At 42.6% G+C, this 20807-nt stretch overlaps 1 protein-coding gene across 1 annotated transcript; it reads right to left on the reverse strand.

Moving 5' to 3' along the window:
- Window positions 1-16231: 16231 nt before the first annotated feature.
- Window positions 16232-18536, reverse strand: LOC146180105 (glutathione S-transferase Mu 4-like). The gene is made up of 2 exons (XM_084579936.1): window positions 18271-18536; window positions 16232-16645 (listed from the first exon to the last, which is right to left on the reverse strand). The coding sequence occupies exons 1-2, from the start codon at window positions 18534-18536 to the stop codon at window positions 16249-16251; spliced, it is 663 nt and encodes a 220-aa protein (XP_084436062.1). The 3' UTR covers window positions 16232-16248.
- Between the last annotated feature and the right edge of the window lie 2271 nt (window positions 18537-20807).

Consider the following 20807-nt stretch of genomic DNA (forward strand, 5'->3'; position numbering starts at 1 on the left):
GCCAATACCCCTTTAGTGTACAGCAGTGTGCTGGAAAAGGGCCCTATCGGAAACCACTGGTGGTTATCTCACAATTAACAATGCAGAGTATACTGTTATGGTTGGTTCAGGAGGCACAAAGCCAGCAGTCTGATCAAGTCATAAATGAGAGCACATAAGGTCAACCCATTTTTATTCATGCAGCATGATGTTGCATGGTAATTTTAGATTATGCAAGCTATTTTATCAAACAAAAATGGCTACACTATTTAAAAGCACCTGGGTTAGAGAACTTCTATGCCGCCCCACGAACTTTTCATTTCACATGAACTGGAATGCTTATTATGATAGTTAAAAATGTAAATAAACAATAAACAGCACTGGAGCACGGTGTTTACTACTAAAATATTAACAGCTGGCTCAATTGAAGGCTTCACACAAGGCCTACAGCATACCCTGCACTGGCCAAGTAGATACTGCAGAACCAAACAAAAAAAAACGTGGAAAGAGCATTCTTAGTGATGGGGCACTATAAAAAAAACAAAGTGCATGTAATACATAACACATAATGCATTTCTGAACTTTTGCACGTCTTCTTGTGCTATGTATGAACCAGCCAAGCCCTAGGTCATCGCAATGCTTCCTGAAGTGTTTACATTTAAGGTTTAGTAAGAAGGAAAAAGTGTTCTCGCTGCTCTATGTGGCAGTTCTGAAACTTCATCACACATTATTCATTGAAAGTGTACACTGGAGCTTTGAGTTGAGCGACAATTACATGTACAACAGCAGAGCATTACCAAACAACCAAACAGCAGAAGCTCTAAAAAATCTCAACACTGAAGCATGGCATGTAAAAACATTTTCCACGCATAGCACATTGTATGCATAGGCGTCCAGAACATCAGTGGTGAGCCTCAAGAGGCGGCAAGAAGCTCAAGTGTTTAAGAAGTTGTAATCGTTATAGCGGCAGGCAGTCTAAGCACTTTGAAATACTAAAGGTTCGAATACTAAAAATATGTTGACTAACTTGAAATGCAAAAATAACAATTTTGATTTATTGAGAATGTTTACTATAAATGAGAATATCTATGACAGTGCCACATGGTTAATGTATGAAATGTTAGCATCTGTAGTTGAAGGCATTATATTTATACAGCATGAACCTTGAAACACAGCAGTATTTTCTCCCAACCAATGTGGTAAACCTAATCTCAGAAGAATTAAAATTATTACATCATTTCAAACTTGGCTAGCAAATTACAGCATTTTTTAAAAACATCTATTAAACTGCACTACCCACCTTCAGAAGCCTGTAGGATAAGACAATGTGGCAAATATTTCTTTTGAAGCACTCTCAGATTATATATTCCAGACATTAGGAACATGTTAGGTACTAGCATGCATGAGCAGGTTGAGAGACCCCTTTCCAGCAAATGCTAAGCCCCACCAAGCTGCCTGCCAGAGCCATTTGAAATAGCACTGCTGCTCCACTGCAGCAGAGTGCTTAGTCAAATGGCACACTGCACCAATCTTGACATTACCAGTGGTTCATCAGGTGACTCTTGTATGCAATACGACATGGTAAGCATGTGATGGCAGGAGTCTCTTAAAAGTGCTTTTGATTGTACTTACAGTGCAAATAATCCTTTCACAGCAAAGAATTCACAGTTGTGATGAAAACTTGTGTAGTATTTCTATTTGAATTATGAATCACTAATACATATTGCAAGTTAGACTGTAAACCATTTAAGAAACAAAGAAAATTCGCTAATAATGTCGGTTTCAAGTAGGCTTCCTGGATATTCAAATGACAAAGAGAAAACTTACAAATGATATAAACAACATCTAGAGCTCCCGGCTGGTTCCCAATGTTTGCCAAGAGTTGCAGAATGCCTACTGTCTGTACATCTACAATAGAAATAAGCAACACAACAATGATGTACCTCCTTGCAGGTAAAAAGAGACAGCCGAGTTTTGAGGTGATAATTTATTGTCTAATTTAGGAAGGCAAATAAACAAAATTGAAAACATGCAGAGGCACGCAAACTGAAAGCCAAACATCTGACAGCAAAAATTAGCAAAGCTTGTGAAGATTTGAATCAGATATCACCTAATTCTCTGCTACTAGTTGAACAGATTCGAAAAGGCTGCACCATTACAATGGAGAAGAACAATAGGTAATTTAAATTTAGCTAATGCGAAAATTGTTACATATGAAGAAATGCACAGGCTAGTTATGGTTTTATTATTCTTTCCGATGCTCAGCCATGTTTTTAGTATATCTATGAGGCAATGCAAAATGGCAAAAATGTAGGCATTTAGCGAAAAACTGCCAATTAGATAGCACATGCAGCAAACAAAAGGAAACAGTTTAATACTTACGCTTCTTTCTCCTTTCACGCATTCCCTCAGAACATACTTCGCGCACCCGGGCAATGTCCTTTTTTCTTGCACGAATGGTGTCCTTCAAACCCAAGACAAGTGTCTTGTTAAGGCCAATTTCAACTGCCTCTTTGCCGTCCTTCTTGATCAGCATGTTGACGTCATGTAAGAACTGCAAGTTTGTGTGAATGGTAGCCAGAATTCATTTTACTCAATGTTTCAAGTAACTGAATATTAAAAATCATTGTACAAAAGCAAAGGCAATTGACGCCTTTTACATATCTGAAAAAAAAAAACTGGCATTAGCAAACAGCAAATACAAATATTTACTAAGGTTAGAAAACTGCAAAAACCATCAGTATTTTGCCACTCATCGCCAAACTGCAAGAAGTATTAAGGAAAGTCATATAAAAAATAACAAAGCAAAAATTATGATCCTCCTTCCCTGAACTTGGCACACGGCTGAATGGCAATAAAATATGTAATATATCTCTAAACTAAGGGTCCCCGCTCAGCTAATCTAAAGACATGCATCGTTAGCATATGAAAGTCAAATTGTCTTCTGGGACCTTTAAATCAGTAAACTGCTTTCAACACATACATTACAATTTTTTTAATAACAGTAAGTCACAAATTTGCCTGCAATATGCGCACTGTGATGAGCAAAGAAGGTAAACATATGCGACTAAGGCTATGATAACCGCTTCATATGTACATTTAAGCAAAAGACAAAAAAAGTAAACATCTGGTCAGAATCAAACTCTGTAATAGCAACATCCGGTACAATATTTTGCCACAGAATTCAAGCTGTCGACCTCTACTTGAATGCTGAGGCATCAGTATCGAATATCCATTTATTCTAGTCTAATGACACTACAAAAATCAAGTAATGCGGTCAAACAGTTATGTTGAAATGCGACCACAAAAATAATGAAAACTGGATGGTTTGAACCACATCAGTGACTTACACGTGTACAAGTGCCTTAATTGAAGTCTTGCTGAAAATAAAATACGTACCTAAATGATTCTTCGAGAGCGAAAGTAAACGCCATAATAAAAGCAGCATAATAAAAATGCAAATTCACACTCCATGCAAGCGCAAAATATGATTCCCGTAAAATGAAAAATGCTCCCATTGTGATTAAAAAAGGCAAATCCAGACGCGGGGAAGTTAACATAGGCTGGTGATAGCGGCATATAGTTTACGCAGTTTGGAATAAACTATTATGCAACCAGGCCGGCCGACCAGCGCACTTTGATGCCGAGAGCACGAGCGCAGAGGCGTGCCGCGCTGAACGGCCGCCGAGAACGAACATAGCCTCCTCGAACAAAAAGTTTAAACAGAAGGGCTGCGGGAGGACGCTCCCCGAGCAGCAGGACGGTGCGCGCCTATGCTCCGAGTAAATAAATAAATAAAAAAAAGGGGGGGGGGGTCGAAGGGCTCCGAGTGAAAGAAGATGACGAAGCATGAAAGAGGTTTCAGGAGAGCGAGCGCGAAGTGTAAGAGATAAGGGAGGAGGGGGGAAGCGAGAGTGCTAGGAGAATTAAGGTAGTACGCCAACATGACCTTGCCGCACGAACGGAAACGGTAGAACAAAACCGAGTCGTTGCGAACTGAGCGCAAGTATCAAACTGTCAAGAAACGAAAATCGTTTCGTGGACCTCCTGCGCGTACAAAATGCAAGGAAACGTAGCACATACATTATTTCTGTTCAAGAAAGTTGAGACTGATGTTCTTGCGTGAAATCTGCGTAACTCGCCGCGACATCTACCCCATGTGCGATGTCATTTTGGCAGCCAGGTGAAAACAAGCGCGTGTCTCACGTTTTCATTTCAGCACATTCTGGAGCGTTCCGGCACAAAAAGATACAGAATGCAGCAATCCGGTAGGACACTGTTCCCACAAAGCGCAATATGCGTGAGAATAGGCTTACCTTAACAGACGATTGCATCAGCCGCAAAGTACGCTGTCCGCCTTCGTATCACCGGCACCGAACCAACCAGTGCGATTTCAGCGTGAGTGCAATGTAGTCGGCGCATATACCTCTTAGTCACGCAGAAAAAAAATCGTCCATGCCTTCTTCTTTCGAACATCTCAAACATAACACGGTGTAGCAGTCGTTCCGCCTGAGCAAAGCACAAAGAAGCCCGACACTTGCCGACACGATAAATGTCCGTTTGCGTTAAACACCACATGTAGAAGGCACTTCACAAGCGTACACACCTCTGTGACACATATGCATGGGAAATGCAACACATTTCACGAGGGTACACAATCGAAGAAGCACATTCAGCATTCACCGAAACGCGGTCGAAACGCACCCCACAATGCTAACGGCCATATTGTGAAATTTGAAAAGAGCGTTCGTAGCTACCGGCGGCCTCCTGGCGGTGAAATTTTGTTTCAGTTTCTGTTTCATTTTTAGAAAGCACTCGTGTGTAATTTTAATTTTAGCGTTACTTTTGGTGCTTTACTTAGGTATTGGGTTATATTAGCAGCGCCGCTTGTGTATAAAAGGCTACGAAGTTACGCAGCCATATACCCCCAGCATGTTAGGTGATATTGCTTGCCCGTAACACCCTTAGGCATATTCTCCAACCAAAGCACCCCTTTTGCATGCAAGAGGTGATTTCCAGTGGCACGAACACCCTAGACTCAGGGTGTAAGGGTGTTTTGAATCAGACAAATGCCCAAAGAGGTGTTTTTGTTTTTATAGTGTAGGCTGCAGTTTCAGCGCAGTTAAGTCGTGTCTGATGATTTTCAACGGCTCAACTGATCAGGGTCTTAAAATACAAGGCCTTGAAATACCTAGAGTAGCAGAATATAAATATTTGGGGGTATGGGTAAACGAAGGATTGGCATACATTGGAAAGCATGAGCAATCACTTAAGGCCAAAGGGCGAAGGAATGCCGGGATAATGAAGCATAAGGCATTGTGGGGATATTATAGGTATGAGGTATTGAGGGGTATTTGGAAAGGAATTATGGTGCCCGGACTCACTTTCGGAAATGCGGTTTTGTGCCTAAAATCAGAGGTACAGTCGACATTAGAAACAAATCTGAGATCCGTTGGACGATTAGCACTAGGTGCCCACGGCAAAACTACAAATGAGGCGGTACAGGGAGATATGGGCTGGGCATCTTTCGAAGTACGGGAAGCTCAGAGTAAAATATTATATGAGGAACGCCTGAGGAAATTGGACAGTAACAGATGGGCAACTAAGGTATTTAAATACCTGTACCTAAAAAGCGTTGACTCACAATGGAGGAAAAGAACTAGGAAACTAACTAGTAAGTATGCTAGTAACAAGGACGGAGAAATAAAGAGCATTAAGCAACAGGTGAAAAACACAGAAGGTAAAAATTGGATAAATCCGATGGAAAAAAAAACAGAGTGTGAAATTATACCGAAAGTGGAAAATGCAGATCAGGAAGGAAGATTTCTTTGAAAACTCAAGAGGCAGTGCCCTACTTTTTGAAGCTAGAGCAGGGTGCCTTAGAACACGAAGCTACAAAAAGAAGTTTAACAATGAGGATGACGCATGTGCTGTATGTGGAAACTCCAGTGAAACAATTGACCATATTATACTCGAATGCAATGGTATCCACCCGGAAGTTGATGCAGGCGCAATCACTGTTCCTGACTCTGTGGTTTAGAGATAACAGTGGCCGGGCGAATAAAGCGGCGGTGGAAACTGGCAAAAAACGGCTGGAAGATTGGTGGCTTAAAAGCAGAGAAGTGACATAATGTTAGTAATGTAGGAACAAGAATTTAATACATAGAATGATGGTTTAGTTAACCATTTTAAATCAATGATTAAGATATAGGGAGAAACATGAGCATGATAGCTACTGCTACCACCCCGTTTCAAAGGGGACGCTCCTATATTCCATCCATCCATCCATCCATCCAGCTTGAGGCGGCCAGCACTGTGTGGTTGCATTCGCGTTGTACAGGAGGGAAGTATGTCGGCTTCCCATTTCTGCGGTTTTAAGGCAATCAACTGTTTTTAAGTCTATTTTAGAACATCAATACTGGCAAAAGGACACCGGTTATTCGAGAATGCTCATGTTTATAACATGAACGTTGTCGACGTCACCGCGAAGTGTGCGCCGCTCGCGAAGGAACAACCGCGCGCACGACTTTGAATTTCGCTGAGTGAGCGGAGCTTTTTTTCGTAACGATATTTATTTCCTCTCAGCATCAGTGGGATATGTGATGAAGAATAAGAAACAAATAAATGAATGAAGAATGCTGGGTGTTGTAAACAAAGCTTTTCAGTTATCTATTACTGTCACACCTCATAACCAAACATTGAATGTGCCGAAAGAAGCTGGGAAAAGAGTGATCGCATGTTAGTTTTCTTGTTCTTTTTTTTTACTTTTTTTTTTTGGGGGGGGGGGGCTTCGTGCTGTTCGATCGGCATAATAATTTACTCGTGGTTTCGCTTTACAGTTTAATACAATGAAGACCACTTTTGTTCGCGGTGGTCAGCTTTCGACAGGGCCGCGGAGGTTACAGGAAACCAGGCACGGTTACCGCTACGAGTGTCGTGTCGATTGCAAGCACTGTGCGGCTGTGCTGTGCGTCATCAACAAAAACGGGCATGCATTTTGTACCTCCGTACTCAAGCGTGGAGAAAGCCGGCGTGCAATGATGGCACTCAATGACAAAGCATCAATTAAGAGAGGTTGTTAGATTTACGATTTTATTACTGTTGCTACAATTGATTGAAAGGTTTACCGCCGGGGGCAAGAAATCTTGAGGAGCTCAAGCAGACGATGCAAGAAATGTGTGGCGCGTAACTATAAAACAAAGTTCCTGCTCAGCGTACACCGTATCATGAGGCTCCGCACATAGCCAGTTCGACTTTTTCAGCACCTTAAGAATTAATTTACAGATAGGTATGCTTATCCAATCTGTCAATGGAAGTTTTGAATGTATTTTGGTTTTAAGGTTTCCAATAGACACCGCCTTAGATGTGCTGTTCAGAGAGCCCACGAGAATATTTTTTTCTTTCGCCTCCGATGAAATGTGGCGGGGAATTCGATTATGCGGAACGGAGGTTTGGGCTAGTTGGTGATCATCCATGTTTAGGCAACAGCGCAAAAGGACAGAGACAAGTGGAAGGAGGTACACAACGGAAGGAGGTTCAAAGGAAGAGTGAAGTACGCAATAGACATAAGTGTAATATTAATCATTTGAGTAAGTACGTTCCGTGTCAAAAGGGTGTTGTGTACCAAATACCGCTCTCATGTGGCCGAACGTACATCGGCCAAACTGGCCGATGTATCAACGTTAGGCTCATGGAGCATTGTAATGCAGTAGACAAACAAGCCACAAACCTAGCCAAACATTGCTTTTCATGTAAATGTGTTCCATTTTTTGTAGATACAGAAGCGTTGTTTGCGCATAATGACAGGCGCACAAGAGAGCTGGCTGAGGCTTTCCATATCATCAGAAAAACAGACGGGTGTGTCAGCACACCATCCGTGTCTTTATCAGCCAGAGAAATGAGCCTACTTCACAAAGTTAAAGGCTCATTGCACACGCATGTCGATTTGAAATTGATTTTATCCTGATAAGTACGTCTGGGTTTGACGCATGTTTTTGACATTGCGCATGCGCGCTGATTGAGTAGAGTATATATTGATCTGTGTTTTTCCTAATAAAGACAGTTGTAAGTTCAGCGTCGTCGTTGTGTACCTCCTTCCACTTGTCTCTGTCCTTTTGCGCTGTTGCCTAAACATCGATTATGCGGTTGCGCGACTTTGTGTTAGTAGATCGCATCTAGAATTCTACTCTCTTAGATTGGTGCATAGCGCTAAAAAGACAAGGACACAGCGAGACTCTCTTAAACGGCGTTCTCTGATAACAGTGCAGGCTAATCAATCAGCGAATATAATTTTTTACGCGTTTTTGTTTTAACAAATGAGAAAAAGCTACTGAAAAGAAAGGAAAGGACAGGCAAACCATACGTTTGGGCTTTGCTGTTCTGGCAATGAGCGTTAGAAACTCCGGAAAGCATTATGCTCAAGTCAAGGATGAGTAACATAAAAAACAATGGCCGTACCCAACAGTCATTGCAGGCATAGCAAAAATATAGATGCGGACGATACAGTTATAGACGGGGTAGGCGTCTTTATCTGAGTCGTCCGTGTCTATATTTACTCTACCTTTTCAAGAAATTGGTGCAAAGTAGCTCATATCAAACACCTGTCCCATACAGGTTAGCGGCCGCAATTCACTTACGGCTGTGCTTCGGTTTCTAATTTGCGGTGTGGAATTCCTGGTACTCTGTCGAGTGCGAGTTTGTTATGGTGGTCACCCTTTTTTGGACAATAGGGCTCGATAATGGCAATCTAAAATTTTCTCCCTGTGGAGGTCTGTTCGTAAAAGCGTCCGTTCGCAGCGCTAGCTGCCTCACAGCGCTTTCAACACAGTAAAATGCCCTTACGGACTGACCACCGCGTTTAGATGCCAGCACGTACGTGTCACCATATTTTATGACAGGTGCGAAACTTTGTATGCAACATTTATTCAATGCTGCGGGCAGTTCGCTTCAAAGTTTTCGCCGAACGTCCATTTTCATTATTATTCAACCGCTTGTGTGGAGAAACGCTGTGTATCTCTACAGCCAGCTATAGTTCCCTCGTCGAGCAGAGAGAATATATGGCTTGAGAAGCGACGAGTTGATTCGGCTCGACGTAAATTGCATTTCTGTAAGCACGCTTTCAGGCCTAAAATTCTGAAACCACGTTTCGATGCCTTCGGTGTGGGTTGAGCCGCGTCTTTATGTGACTACACGGCATTTTGCGCCAGGATCATCCTTGGTAATGTTTATTTACAAAACCACAGAAGGTAAGATCAAGGACATTGTTTATACCTACATTTCAAAAAAGTGTTTCCAGCTCGAGCTGATTTACACGTACTCATCTGCCATCGCGTATCAATTTGCCGTGTGCGTTCTACGACCTACAGTTGCATAGTGTGTGATCGCGATGAGCTTTAAAGATCAGAGAGCATAGGAATATGAAATGACTAGCTTTACAGTGTCCTTCTTCAAGTTCAAAATAAGCGATGATTTAAAGGGAAGGTGATGAGCGATCTACGATTTGGCTCTAGCCAGCTTATGCGTTACTTGTATGGCCCACTGTTGCGCTTATGGTCGCTTTGGTATTTGGACATGTGAACGAAAGATTCAGCCTCTCAAGCAGCCGCACATGGTAGCCACGTGGCTTTACTTATCGAGGGCAATCATGTTTTTCAAAGCGTAAAAACAGCCAGAAATACCAGTGTAGCCTCTAGGTCAAATTTAGTGGTCAATGACAGCGCAGTTTTCAATGACTCCGCGTTATCGCAACGCATTCAAGCGACATTGAATTAGTGATTACAAGGTACGTTGCCAATTTCCATGAAGGCAGAAGTCGTGAGGAAAATGGTTCGAACAATGGATCGTAATCTCGGTTAAATTTTTTGAGTGCTGCTTTTTTTATACTCACGGACCTACTCTAGCATGTGTCGTGGCATGCCTGAAAATAAGAAAAATACTCTGTGCGGGCTTTTAGCGAGAATGCATGTAAAGTGGAGCCCATCGCAATCCATTCGACTTACCTTTTCATTTTCCTATCTTTACGCAGTATTATTACGGGGAAGGAAAACCGAAGATGCCATTTCGCAAACCCCCAGGAAAAAACACAAATCGCGCACTAGTGCGCCCCCCCCCCCCGTATCTGTCATTCCTCCAGAAGGACAGTAGATGGCAAGGAACGACCTAGAGTACGGTGTCATGATTCAAGCACAAACCGTCGAACCGATAATTTACTGTCCGTAGATAAAATTTACTGTCCTCATAAGTGCTCTTTATCGGTCGCCTCTCAAGGTACAACGTTAGGACTACCTCTTAGAAAATATGAAAGCAAATGCAGTTCAAAAGGCTGGAAAGCAGGGCTAGTTGGAGGCTGTTGATGATGTAAATAGGTTGACCCATACTGAAAGAGGCACAAAGAAAAAAAAAAACAAAGAGGACACGCATCATTATTTACCTGAAAGCAAATAATATGGGAGAAACTCTTACAACAAGTGCATATAACTCGCAGGAGCAAATTACTAATTACGGGAATCAACGTCCTTCTTGAGATTGGCTGCAATCCACCGGCTTCGGAAAATATGCCGCATACGATCTAACGAATAAGGAAGAACAGAACTGAGTAGTGGCGGGAACAGCAGAAGCGCTCGCGCTACCGTGCCGCCATTTTAGAAACCATCTCATCGCCGTCGCCCATGTTCTCCTTTTACTAAGTTCCCCCCAGTGAAATATTGGCTGCGGTTGTGTTCTCCAGCATTCCTCATCGCGCTTTTCTTGACGGTTCGGCGCCTTGTCTGTGCGTCTGGTTTATGTTCCGTATCATGCGGCTCTGCCCCATGCAGTTTGCCAGATCTGATCCGACCTCTCCATTTCCCGTCCCATCATCTGTCCCGACCACAAGACGCAATAAACTGTGGGAGGACTTTACTTGACGACGCCGCATACTGCGTTTGATGCGTGCTGGGACTTTGAAAGTTTGACCGTGAAAACTCGGTGACCTGAACTCCAGAAGCTTCACGAGCCCGGCTTCACCGAGTCGTTATCATGGCGGCTAGCTGCTGCTTTTTGCTCTGCAATATTCAACTATGAAGTCCTGCCTATTGTTATGCCGTGCATCGGATTGACGTCGACATTCTTTTTTGTCCGCAGTAAGTTTGTGGCTCTGATTACTCGTGAGGAAAGACAAGAAGCGAATGATGCCCCGGACAAGAGCACTGGCGAGAGGCGCAACTCAAATTAGGATTCTCCGCATACCCATTGGTCATGTCGCCTTTTCAATTGTTTGCCCCTCACCCCGGTGCCATTAGTGGGTAGATATCCGGTTTACTTTTATTGAAAGGCAGATTTTTCTTAGACGCTGTTTTAATGATCGACAATTTCCCTCAAACTACTGCTCACGTAGAACATCCGATTATTAGACAATTTTGTGTTGCTTCCAAATTAGGCCATTGTCTAGGAATATTTGGTGCTACAAAGCACTATATCTCGTTCAACAACTACGATGGGGTTGCTATCATGACTTACCTTCGTTGCGAATATATGTTTGCGGACCTTTCCTCTTATTGCTGTTTAGCATTATACACCTTGTGGATTAAGGTCAAACCCACTTTGATGCTTTGCACGAGCACCTTCTTTCCACGAGTTTAAGAACACCAAGAAAATAAATTCATCGCTAATGCAGACATATCTTAGTCACACAGCTCGAAACAAAATAACTTAGGGGACTGATTTCTATCAGCGTAGTTGAATTACCACAGAAATAAAACCCTTGGTATCATTATTAACGAACAAGGTATCTGCGACTAATCCATTTCTTTTAAAACTTTCACTAAACAGTTTTATAAGGAATACGCGTCAGAAAATTTGGCGCCAATAACAGCAAATGTTAAATGATGCACCAGGCCCTCTTGGTCTCCTCAGGAATGTACGAAATGCATAGGAGGCAGTTAAACAAAGAAGGTACTTTCAATGTATTTTCACTTCGTTACGTAATAGTCCTTTGCGCCTTAAAGTAGCGACCGGACATCGAAAACGTATTTTATGCACTTTGAACACTTTTCAAACTAATGTATTTATATACATTTATTATGAATGCAAACCAAAAAAGCAGTGGTTCAGTTTCAGCTGAACATATTTTTGGAACAGCATGCATATCCATAAAAAACCTTCCATCACTAGGTTTCCTTTACCTCTATAATGACAAGGGCTGTACTGCCAGCTGCACGATTTAAAACAAAATTCTGTGGGACAAACAGAAATTCATCTTGCATGACTAACTGTGCTTCCTTAAAATTAATGTGGATATGTTCCAGAATACAGGAGAAAATAATTCGAAACACTAAATAAAAGTTTTTACAGTCCAACAAGACACCCCTCCTAAATTAGCATGATTTCTGAACAGGGTACCAATGGTTCTCCCACCGTTCAACTCGAGCAAAAAATGAAAACTCTTAAATTCTTAACTACCAACATGAATGCCGATTACAGGTAGCCAGGATTTTAAATTTTACTAATATATAGAACTGCATTTCCCATGCTAAATTGTTTCGTAAGATGACCTCCCTAGGATTGCCTCTTGTTCTCCCTAAAGATTACGATAGCGCCAGTAATCATTTAGTGCCGATCAAAGTCACGCCTACGCAAAAGAGTGAAATGACCACTGGCGCCACAAACAACTCAGCGCCGAAGGTAATAGCTGGGCGCCGAATGCCGAAACTATGAAACTGTATGCAAGGAAGTCATGACATTGGAAACATTCCATTGATAAGTTTACGCACCGAGTTGAGGCGTGAAACATACTCTCCTTTCTTCTCCCGTCCAGCGAGACGACGATAAGGTAAGGTGGGTCACGAAGCCAAAACATCGCAATGTTGCAAAGAGCCCCAACGAAAATTACGACATAATCTATCCTGACGCGCGGATCGTTCTCCTGGCTTTTCACAATAAATATACTAGGCGTGCAAGGATTAGTGGCAGAATTTAAGCAACATATGCGCTCCACACAATCTAAGAATGCTGAAGAAGTCTGCATTACACAATTCCCTATTTCATATTGCAGCCTACTTGTCAGTATGGTATGGTAAGGCATGTCAGCGAGCAAATGTATAGGAAACCAGGAGCTCGTTAACATGTACATAAAAACAACAAATATCGCTGAACATAGGAAAGCATACGGAATTGTATCGCTTATGTGCGTGATTACATCACTCATTAGCATTTATCAATAGCAATAAAATGCCTTTATGCTTTTCATGCTGTGATTGCCCGTTTTCTTCTTTTATGTGTATTTAACAAGCCCCCAATTCCCACAGCATCTGTTGGCTAATTAGCGTAAATATGATGTGGCATCAGCCAGCTTTGTTATCATAGGATTTTGGAACAGTGTTATCAAGCAGCTCCCCCTTTCCCTACACTTAATACCCGTATAAACACAGGGCTTTACGAGCGCGTCCACCGCAGTATACGAGAGTGGGGGTAGCAAACATTCTCAATTATTGAATTGGTGCTGCATTGAAAACGCAATATTCTAATGAAATTGAAAGCCACAATTGTGCCACAATCTGTAAAGTGCCTAAAGCGAAATTCAGGGTTGCAGTTTCTGATCTCACCGGTGGCATGTGTACTTTATTCTATTTTTTCCTCAAATATCTCCATTATTATTTTTTTTACAATGATCAAAAAAAACTTATTTGTTTTGGTTCTTGTATGTTGTCGTTTTCTCCCTTTAGTATAGTATTGCATGATGTGTTAAATTATGAAAAATCCCTGAGTGAGGGTTGAGGGGGAGCTTCAGATCGCAAGCCGAACCAATGCTTCGACAAAGGGACTTGTCTTCGTCTGGGCTATAGTATGACATATTATGCGCGTCACTCGAACACTTCAGGGATGCAAGTATTTATGAATTCGGTCATGCAAACTGGTCCGCGAGCGGCGCACAATCATAGCCGCAGTACCATGGTCCTTGATTAGAACATCTCACTCAAAGCGTCTGTAAAGCATTCGACTAGAGCATCGCTGGTTTGTCTCGCATTGATAACATGCCTTGTTCGTGAACAAGTATACGCACTTAAGAATATACAACTGTGTGACCTTAAGCAGCGTACTTCATTGTAGACATGTATGTGAATATCCTGACATTGCCAACAATGACCACACTTTTTCTAGCGTCCCACCCTCACAACAGTTCCAGTTGCCTCACTTGGACTGTCCACATATCCCTTGACAACGTACGGAATTTCCTTTCTGGTACAGTTGCGAGCAAAAGTGGTATACAGCACTCAGTCGGTGGCGGAGCTCCGGAAAACTGCATTCCAAGTTCATTTAGCAACAGCTACCTGAGATTGAGGCAATAGTGATGGTGCCCCATTTTATCCACATGCATGTGTCGCTAACGCTGTCCCTGACGCTGTCGCTAAATGACATTTCAAGGCAGGTTTTATGAGCAGTGTCAACGGCTTAGTGTTGTATACCACTTTTGCTTGCGACTGTACCTCTCCTTCGCCGCGTTTCCTGTCCTGACGAGCCCTGTGTACGCTCAAATGGCGCAGCGCTAATTACTTTTTAATGCAATGATAGCACCCGCTTCATAAAAACTCGACTTGTTTTGACGTTAAGCCTAAAGGGCAAGCTATTGGCGTCTTACTTCTCCTGAAATAGCCCCATTAGTCCCCAAAAGTACTGCACATCTACAGCTATCATTGTTTTTGCAGCACGCAGCCGGACAAGGTCTTTGTCCTTGTCCGGCTACGCGCTGCAAAAACGATGGAAAACCAGCTAGCCCGACAGCTTGTCCTCTACAGCTATAGCCTCCTCACCCTATTTGCCACAACCCAGACCACCGCTCCGACATCTACCTCATTCATGCACATTAACATTCAAAGCCCCCTTCTTTAGAGGACACACGTTTCTGTACTCCAGGTAGGACACCCATCAGCTGTCTTCTCGTCAACCCTACTCGTAGATACATGCTGATCACCCAGCCACTGCACACTCAAGGCCTTTCGCCATCTTTCACCCCACGAAAACAGAATGTTGCTTCGGTGAAGCCGTAGGTTACAGCGAACGGATTTTTTAGCGAGAACGTAAAAACCTAATCATCGGCTGAAAGCTTAAATAGTTTTTCTGAACTGTCGTATCCAGCATCTGACTAGCACAATTTGTTAGTGAAAAAGAATGCGCAGAGCAAACGTTTTACGCCATAGGAGTAAAGGCTCCGTTTGCCGAAAATACGGCGTCGACGTCGGCACCGACGCCTTGAGCGAACAATCATGAGGATGGAACTGGCAGATGGTATCTGGCAACTAACATAGCCAAGCATTCACGGGACGTATAGTTGCCTGAGGGTACGCTTGGCAGGAGGTTCCAAACCGGTCTTCTCATTTCACGTGGGAGCGTGACATCGAATTAACTTGTCAGGACCCTTATATTCATGTTGCCCCTAAGCCACGCATTCGCGTTCATTCGATTTAGTTACAGCGGGGCTATATAAGTGGGATGGTAACCTACTGCATTGCGTGATACGGTTAAAGGCGAAACCTCAGTGTTCCCATAATTCTATATGACCATTATGCTTCGCCATCGTCCCCTGCCAATTGCTCCAATCGATCATGTCCTCGTAAACGCTGTTTTGCTTGAAAACGATCATAATTTATAGTTTTCCCAATTTTATTTCAGGTATGCCAGGAAATGAAGCTTCCTTGGACAAACAATCGTCACTCGCTTTTATTCCCTCCTCTGCAACAAAATAAAACCATTATCAATTACGGAATGTATGAAGGGACATGAAGCATGGCAGTAAAGAAACCAAAAGGCATATTCAGTAACTCAATTGTTTCATGGAAGAAAACAAATTCGATTTATGCCATAAGGCATAAACACAAGCCGGTTATCTTTAGCTAAGGCACTTTGAATATTTACTCATCTGCGGACTGTAGTGATGAACCCGTATACGAATCGAACGGTGGCTGTTTTGCTACTGCCTCTGTGAGAAACATTTACTGCTTTCTCACTACCACTGTGGCGCTTGTACAAGTGTTCATTCTTGCGTACAGTATGAGATTTTAGTAAATACTAAAATAGAAGGGATTGTTTGAATACTAGAATTATCGGGTACGCTTACATTATAGTGCTAGCATTTTCGCATCAAGCGCTCTTTGTACTCAGTAGTCGGGTAATTCCGATTTGCGAGCTCAACACCGCCTTGAAAAATTCTAAAATAAATAGACCGAAGCAGGAGTATTCAGCAGCTTTGTGCAAAAAAAAAAAAAGCTGTGAAGGCCAGCTACAAGACAGTTAGAATTATTCCTTTTCAAACCCCCATGGAATCATTGGTCCTAAGATCGGATACTTAGTGTAGTTCTCAGAGCTGAAATGTTCCTCAATATTCGGTAGCTCCTCAAATCGCTTCATGTAAGCGACCAATATCGGAAATTCCTCGAACGCGCTCGCATTCAGCTCGTAGTTCCAGTCGAGTGCCTCGTACAGGAGGAAGTCGACGTATGTCAGCCTCTCTCCCAGGACCCAGAGCTTCTCCTGGAGCTGCTCGTCCCAAGGCTGAAGGATGCCTTCCATCTTTTCTTCGTACTTGGGTCGGCTGTCTTCGTAGTTGGGCGATGCGACGGCCATTATCAGGTTGAGGGCTAAGTCACGCGCCTGCTGCTCCAGCTGGTCTAGCTCCTGAGTCTCTTCTTCATCCCTGCAAGAAATCATAACCCATACAATCTTTGAAAAGAAAGAATGGAAAGAGAAAAAGTCATAATGAAAATTTCGTTCTCTAATGTAACACGGCAGTGATAGCATCGTATATGCCAATCTTCTTAGTGAACTTTTAAAATATACAAACATAGACCAGGACAGCGCAAAGTACTTCAGAAACATTTGCTCCGTTTTTACTGTGTCCGCCTGTGATGTGTGAAATTCATATTACGCAGCCAGAATCTGAATAAATGCAGCGAATCACTGGCAATATCCGCTGTGTTCGATATTCATTCATTAATTCATCATTATTGCCGCGACCTATTCTGATCTTAATTTGTTCTTTTTCGACAGCCACTAGTACGCGGCTGTATAACTAAATTTTATCGCCCAGAGCAATTATTGCACTATTTCTTTGTTCATGCTCATTGTCGCGAGACGCGGCTTTATCATTTGCGTAGCCAAGGAAGATGAGAGATGTATCTTGAATTATTGCAGCCATGCGCATGCTTTTCTGCAATGTTCTACTGTATGCTAGTCATCGTTTGGTGTTTCATCTCGATCTTTCGCCGCCGCTTTAAAATCGAGCGCAGACGCGTGAAACGGGGATTCTTAGTTCTACGACCGAAGAGCATGTTTGCTGTTATCGCCGCCGCCGATTCACTTAGCATTTTTGCCTGCGCAAGTCAGCCCAATAAAGAGTTTCATTCAACTGCAACTCCAGTGTCTACATTTGTGGTTACCAGGATTGTCACCCCTACGTGATATCTGCTGCAATCTTTCGAGATACATCTCGAAGTACATTCTGCGACAAAGGAAATGATAAAGCCGCATCTCAGGGCAAGGAGCATAAACAAACAAAGAATACAAGAATCACTCTGTCTGAGAGAATTTACAGTTATGCGGTCGCCTGCGGCGGCTCTCGAAAAAGAACAAATAAAGATCAGAATGGTTCGCGGCAAATATTTCAATTATTAAACAAATTTTTCATTTTGCATGTTTGTGCGCTGAAGAGTTTCGTGTTATGTTCTAAATGGGGGCACAATGATTTGTGTTTAAAATAATATAGAAACAGGAAACAGCAATATTCCCTGCATTCTATTTCTAAAACATGCGAATCTATTGGAATCTCATCCATAATACGGAATTGCTCGACGTCACTATATTACACCAAACATTAGTCTCATACAAAGCAAATGCATTACCAACTTTAACTGCCAAGGTGAACCGCCAGCTGCTGCCATTATCAGATCGAATCGTGAGACTTACTAATGTTCATATATTTTGAGCTCCCTATTGGTCAGTTGTGCCCCACCGTTATGACTTTGGTCGCTTTATTAAATTTCCCAAACTGTTAGCATTAGCAATAACGTTCCGAACCATTGATTTAAACAACAATTGTATATGTTTAAAGTCCCTTATATTTCCAATGACCGCGACAGAGTGCTGTAAAAGCCGAGCATTTTATTTTGTTAGCATTGTAACATAGAATACCGGGTACGCGTAATGAAGAAAATAAGTTTGTTCTTCAGTACATAAGAATACAGTTAGCTTCTGCTTACTACTACACCGAACAGCTCTTGGGGGGCAGAATACGTAACAGAAACAAGTTATTACTCTGCGAACCTTGGAGCCAGTTCGTGCTTGCGACCCAGGTAGCGAATGATGGCGATGCTCTGCGTCATCTTCAGGTCCTCGTCGATGTAGTAGGGAAGGTTGGGAAACTTCAGACCCAAAGAGAATTTCTCGCCGTGCCATTCTTCGCGGTCGTAGTCTGGCTCCGGACCGTAGTTGTAGCGCTTGTCTTCGAACTCGACGCCCACGTGTACCAGCAGGTTCCTGATCGGCTGCGCCATGCCTCTTATGTTCCAGTAGCCAAGTATGGGAGTCATTACTGAAACCAAATGAGCAAACAGCACGCGTCCGATTGACTTTAGGAGGGCACATTATTTTAAAATATAAAGCGGGGGCACTTTTATGTTGGGAAAGTAATATTTCCTCACGTGTTACATTTTTATGTAAATTTTAGGAATTTTAGGCGAGAACAAAAGCGGCGAATCGTCCCCAAAAAATAATATTTCGACTAAGCAGTGTTAGACTCTCGTGTCAGAGAAAATCTCAATCTCCATTGTGGCTGCCTTGAGCGGAATACTATTGACATGCCGCCTCTGGCGGGAGTCACCAAGCAGGTGGCATGCGTGTAAGTGCAGTCTAGTTGGTTGCTCATTTAGAATAAACCGCGCGAACGACGAAGATAAAGTTGAGAAAGACACAAACTTTCGCGCTGTTTAGACAAGACAGTGCCGTGTTTGTCGTTATATGTTTTCTTGTCTCGTTTATCGAGCTGTAGATATGGATCTGATTTTTACATATGCGAGGTAATCTGAAGCCATTTCCTTTTGTGCTGCCGATTCCGTTGCTGCACGTTCGTTTGTTCACTGGTTTGGGTTTCTACACGCGTTCATGCTCTAATTCCGGCTTTACGAAGTCCAACACATGAGTACCATTTCAAGAACAATTAGGAAGTACACACGCTGCGAAATGTCTTTTTTATCAACGTCTCTTTCTATGTCTGACGCAGGTGACATGGGCGAGAACAAGTTCAGTCCGCGCACGACGTGACATGAACAAATAAAATAGCTGTCAAGTTGTACAGTGCCTGTAATGGGCCAGTGAAATTGCGCTGGAACCTTTCGAGGCCCTTCGTTCCGGTATCAGACACGCTATATCTTACACCTACCCAGCAATAGTACGTTTTGGTTTTACGCGGAACTTCAGATTTCGCGTTGCAGTAGGCCAAATATTGAAAAAACGATCATTATCTTCATCGTTAGGAACAAACCTCTAATGCAGATTATCTAAAGGCTTGATTGCTACAGCTGTCGGGTATCGTCCGAGATTTGCTAGAGCATTTTTGTTTTTCAGGTGTTGTTGTAGGCCTACATTTAATAATGCGAAACCAGTTCTAGCCTAATGAGTGCTCCATAAATGGGATTTCACCAGAAACTGTGAACAGAGCATGTCACCACAATATATACTTGTGAACTGCAATCACCCATGGCGAAAATAATAATTTAAATCAGTAAATAATGGAGATCGTAACAATAAAAATAATTGTTTACAAAATAAATAAAAGTATGCAATTTATCATTATCAAATGACCCATGCTATAGTATGTGAATAAAATAATTTTAATGTAATCTTTTGGGCGATGGGACGGTGAATTTTCAAGCATGTTCTTGATGAGTAGTGGGTTACTTACTAAATTAAAATTTTTTGCAAAAATTTAAAAACAATTAGTTACTGCACATACTTAAGGGACTGAAAAAACAGACATCAATTGCTGAATCACTACTTCTTAATTGTCTGATCACATTATACCAGGCAAGTCAAGGCGTCAGACATAGAAAGAGACGTCGATAAAAAAGACGTTTCGCGGCGTGTGCACTTCCTAAATGCTCTTGAAACGGTACTCGATCATGTGTTGGACTTCGTAAAGCCAAAATTAGAGCATTAACGCATACAGAAAACCAAGCCAGAAAACAAACGAAAATGCAGCAACGGAATCGGCAGCACAAAAGGAAATGGCTTCAAATTACCGCACATATGTAAAAATCAGATTCATATCTGCCGCGCGATAAACAAGATAAGAGAGAAAACATATAACGACAAACACGGGGCTGCCTTGTCTCATTTATCGCGCTGCAGATATGGAACATCGTCACCAGCTCAGCCAAGAACGGACCTTGTAAAAATCAGTGTACACTTAATATTGTGAGAGTGGTGCAAGAACTTTCACCTCTTTCACCTGTACATATGCAGCATCGTCATCATTCACCGCTGTTCGTAAGATTACGCACAGAGCTGCAGATTCTGGCTGGGACAAAGACGTTTGTTCTGGCGGTGGCTTACAAGTGGCGGAGATGCCATTAGTATCCCAACACTCTCGCTTTAGCCCTGTCTACTGTTCCCCTTTGAGCTCCGTTCAGGCCTTCGCTTGCTGTCACAGCCTTCCGGTATGAACGAGGGCAACGGAACCCGCCCGCTCCCAGGCATCTGCCCTACTGTTGTGGCTACCCCTGCCTGGACATTCACAAGATGCCAGCGAGGTCCCCAGCTCTTTGCCGGCTTTCGCGGCGACGATGTCAAAGACTGGCTTGCTA

This window comes from Amblyomma maculatum, chromosome 9, assembly GCF_055883805.1.
Source record: "Amblyomma maculatum isolate TAMU_Amacu chromosome 9, ASM5588380v1, whole genome shotgun sequence".
Taxonomy (NCBI): domain Eukaryota; kingdom Metazoa; phylum Arthropoda; class Arachnida; order Ixodida; family Ixodidae; genus Amblyomma; species Amblyomma maculatum.

Excerpts from the sequence above, each read along its gene's own strand:
- LOC146180105 (XM_084579936.1), bottom strand. The coding sequence starts at position 18,536 with ATGACTCCCATACTTGGCTACTGGAACATAAGAGGCATGGCGCAGCCG. Across the intron at positions 16,646-18,270 it reads AAGCACGAACTGGCTCCAAG|GGATGAAGAAGAGACTCAGG; the intron begins GTTCGCAGAGTA and ends GATTTCTTGCAG.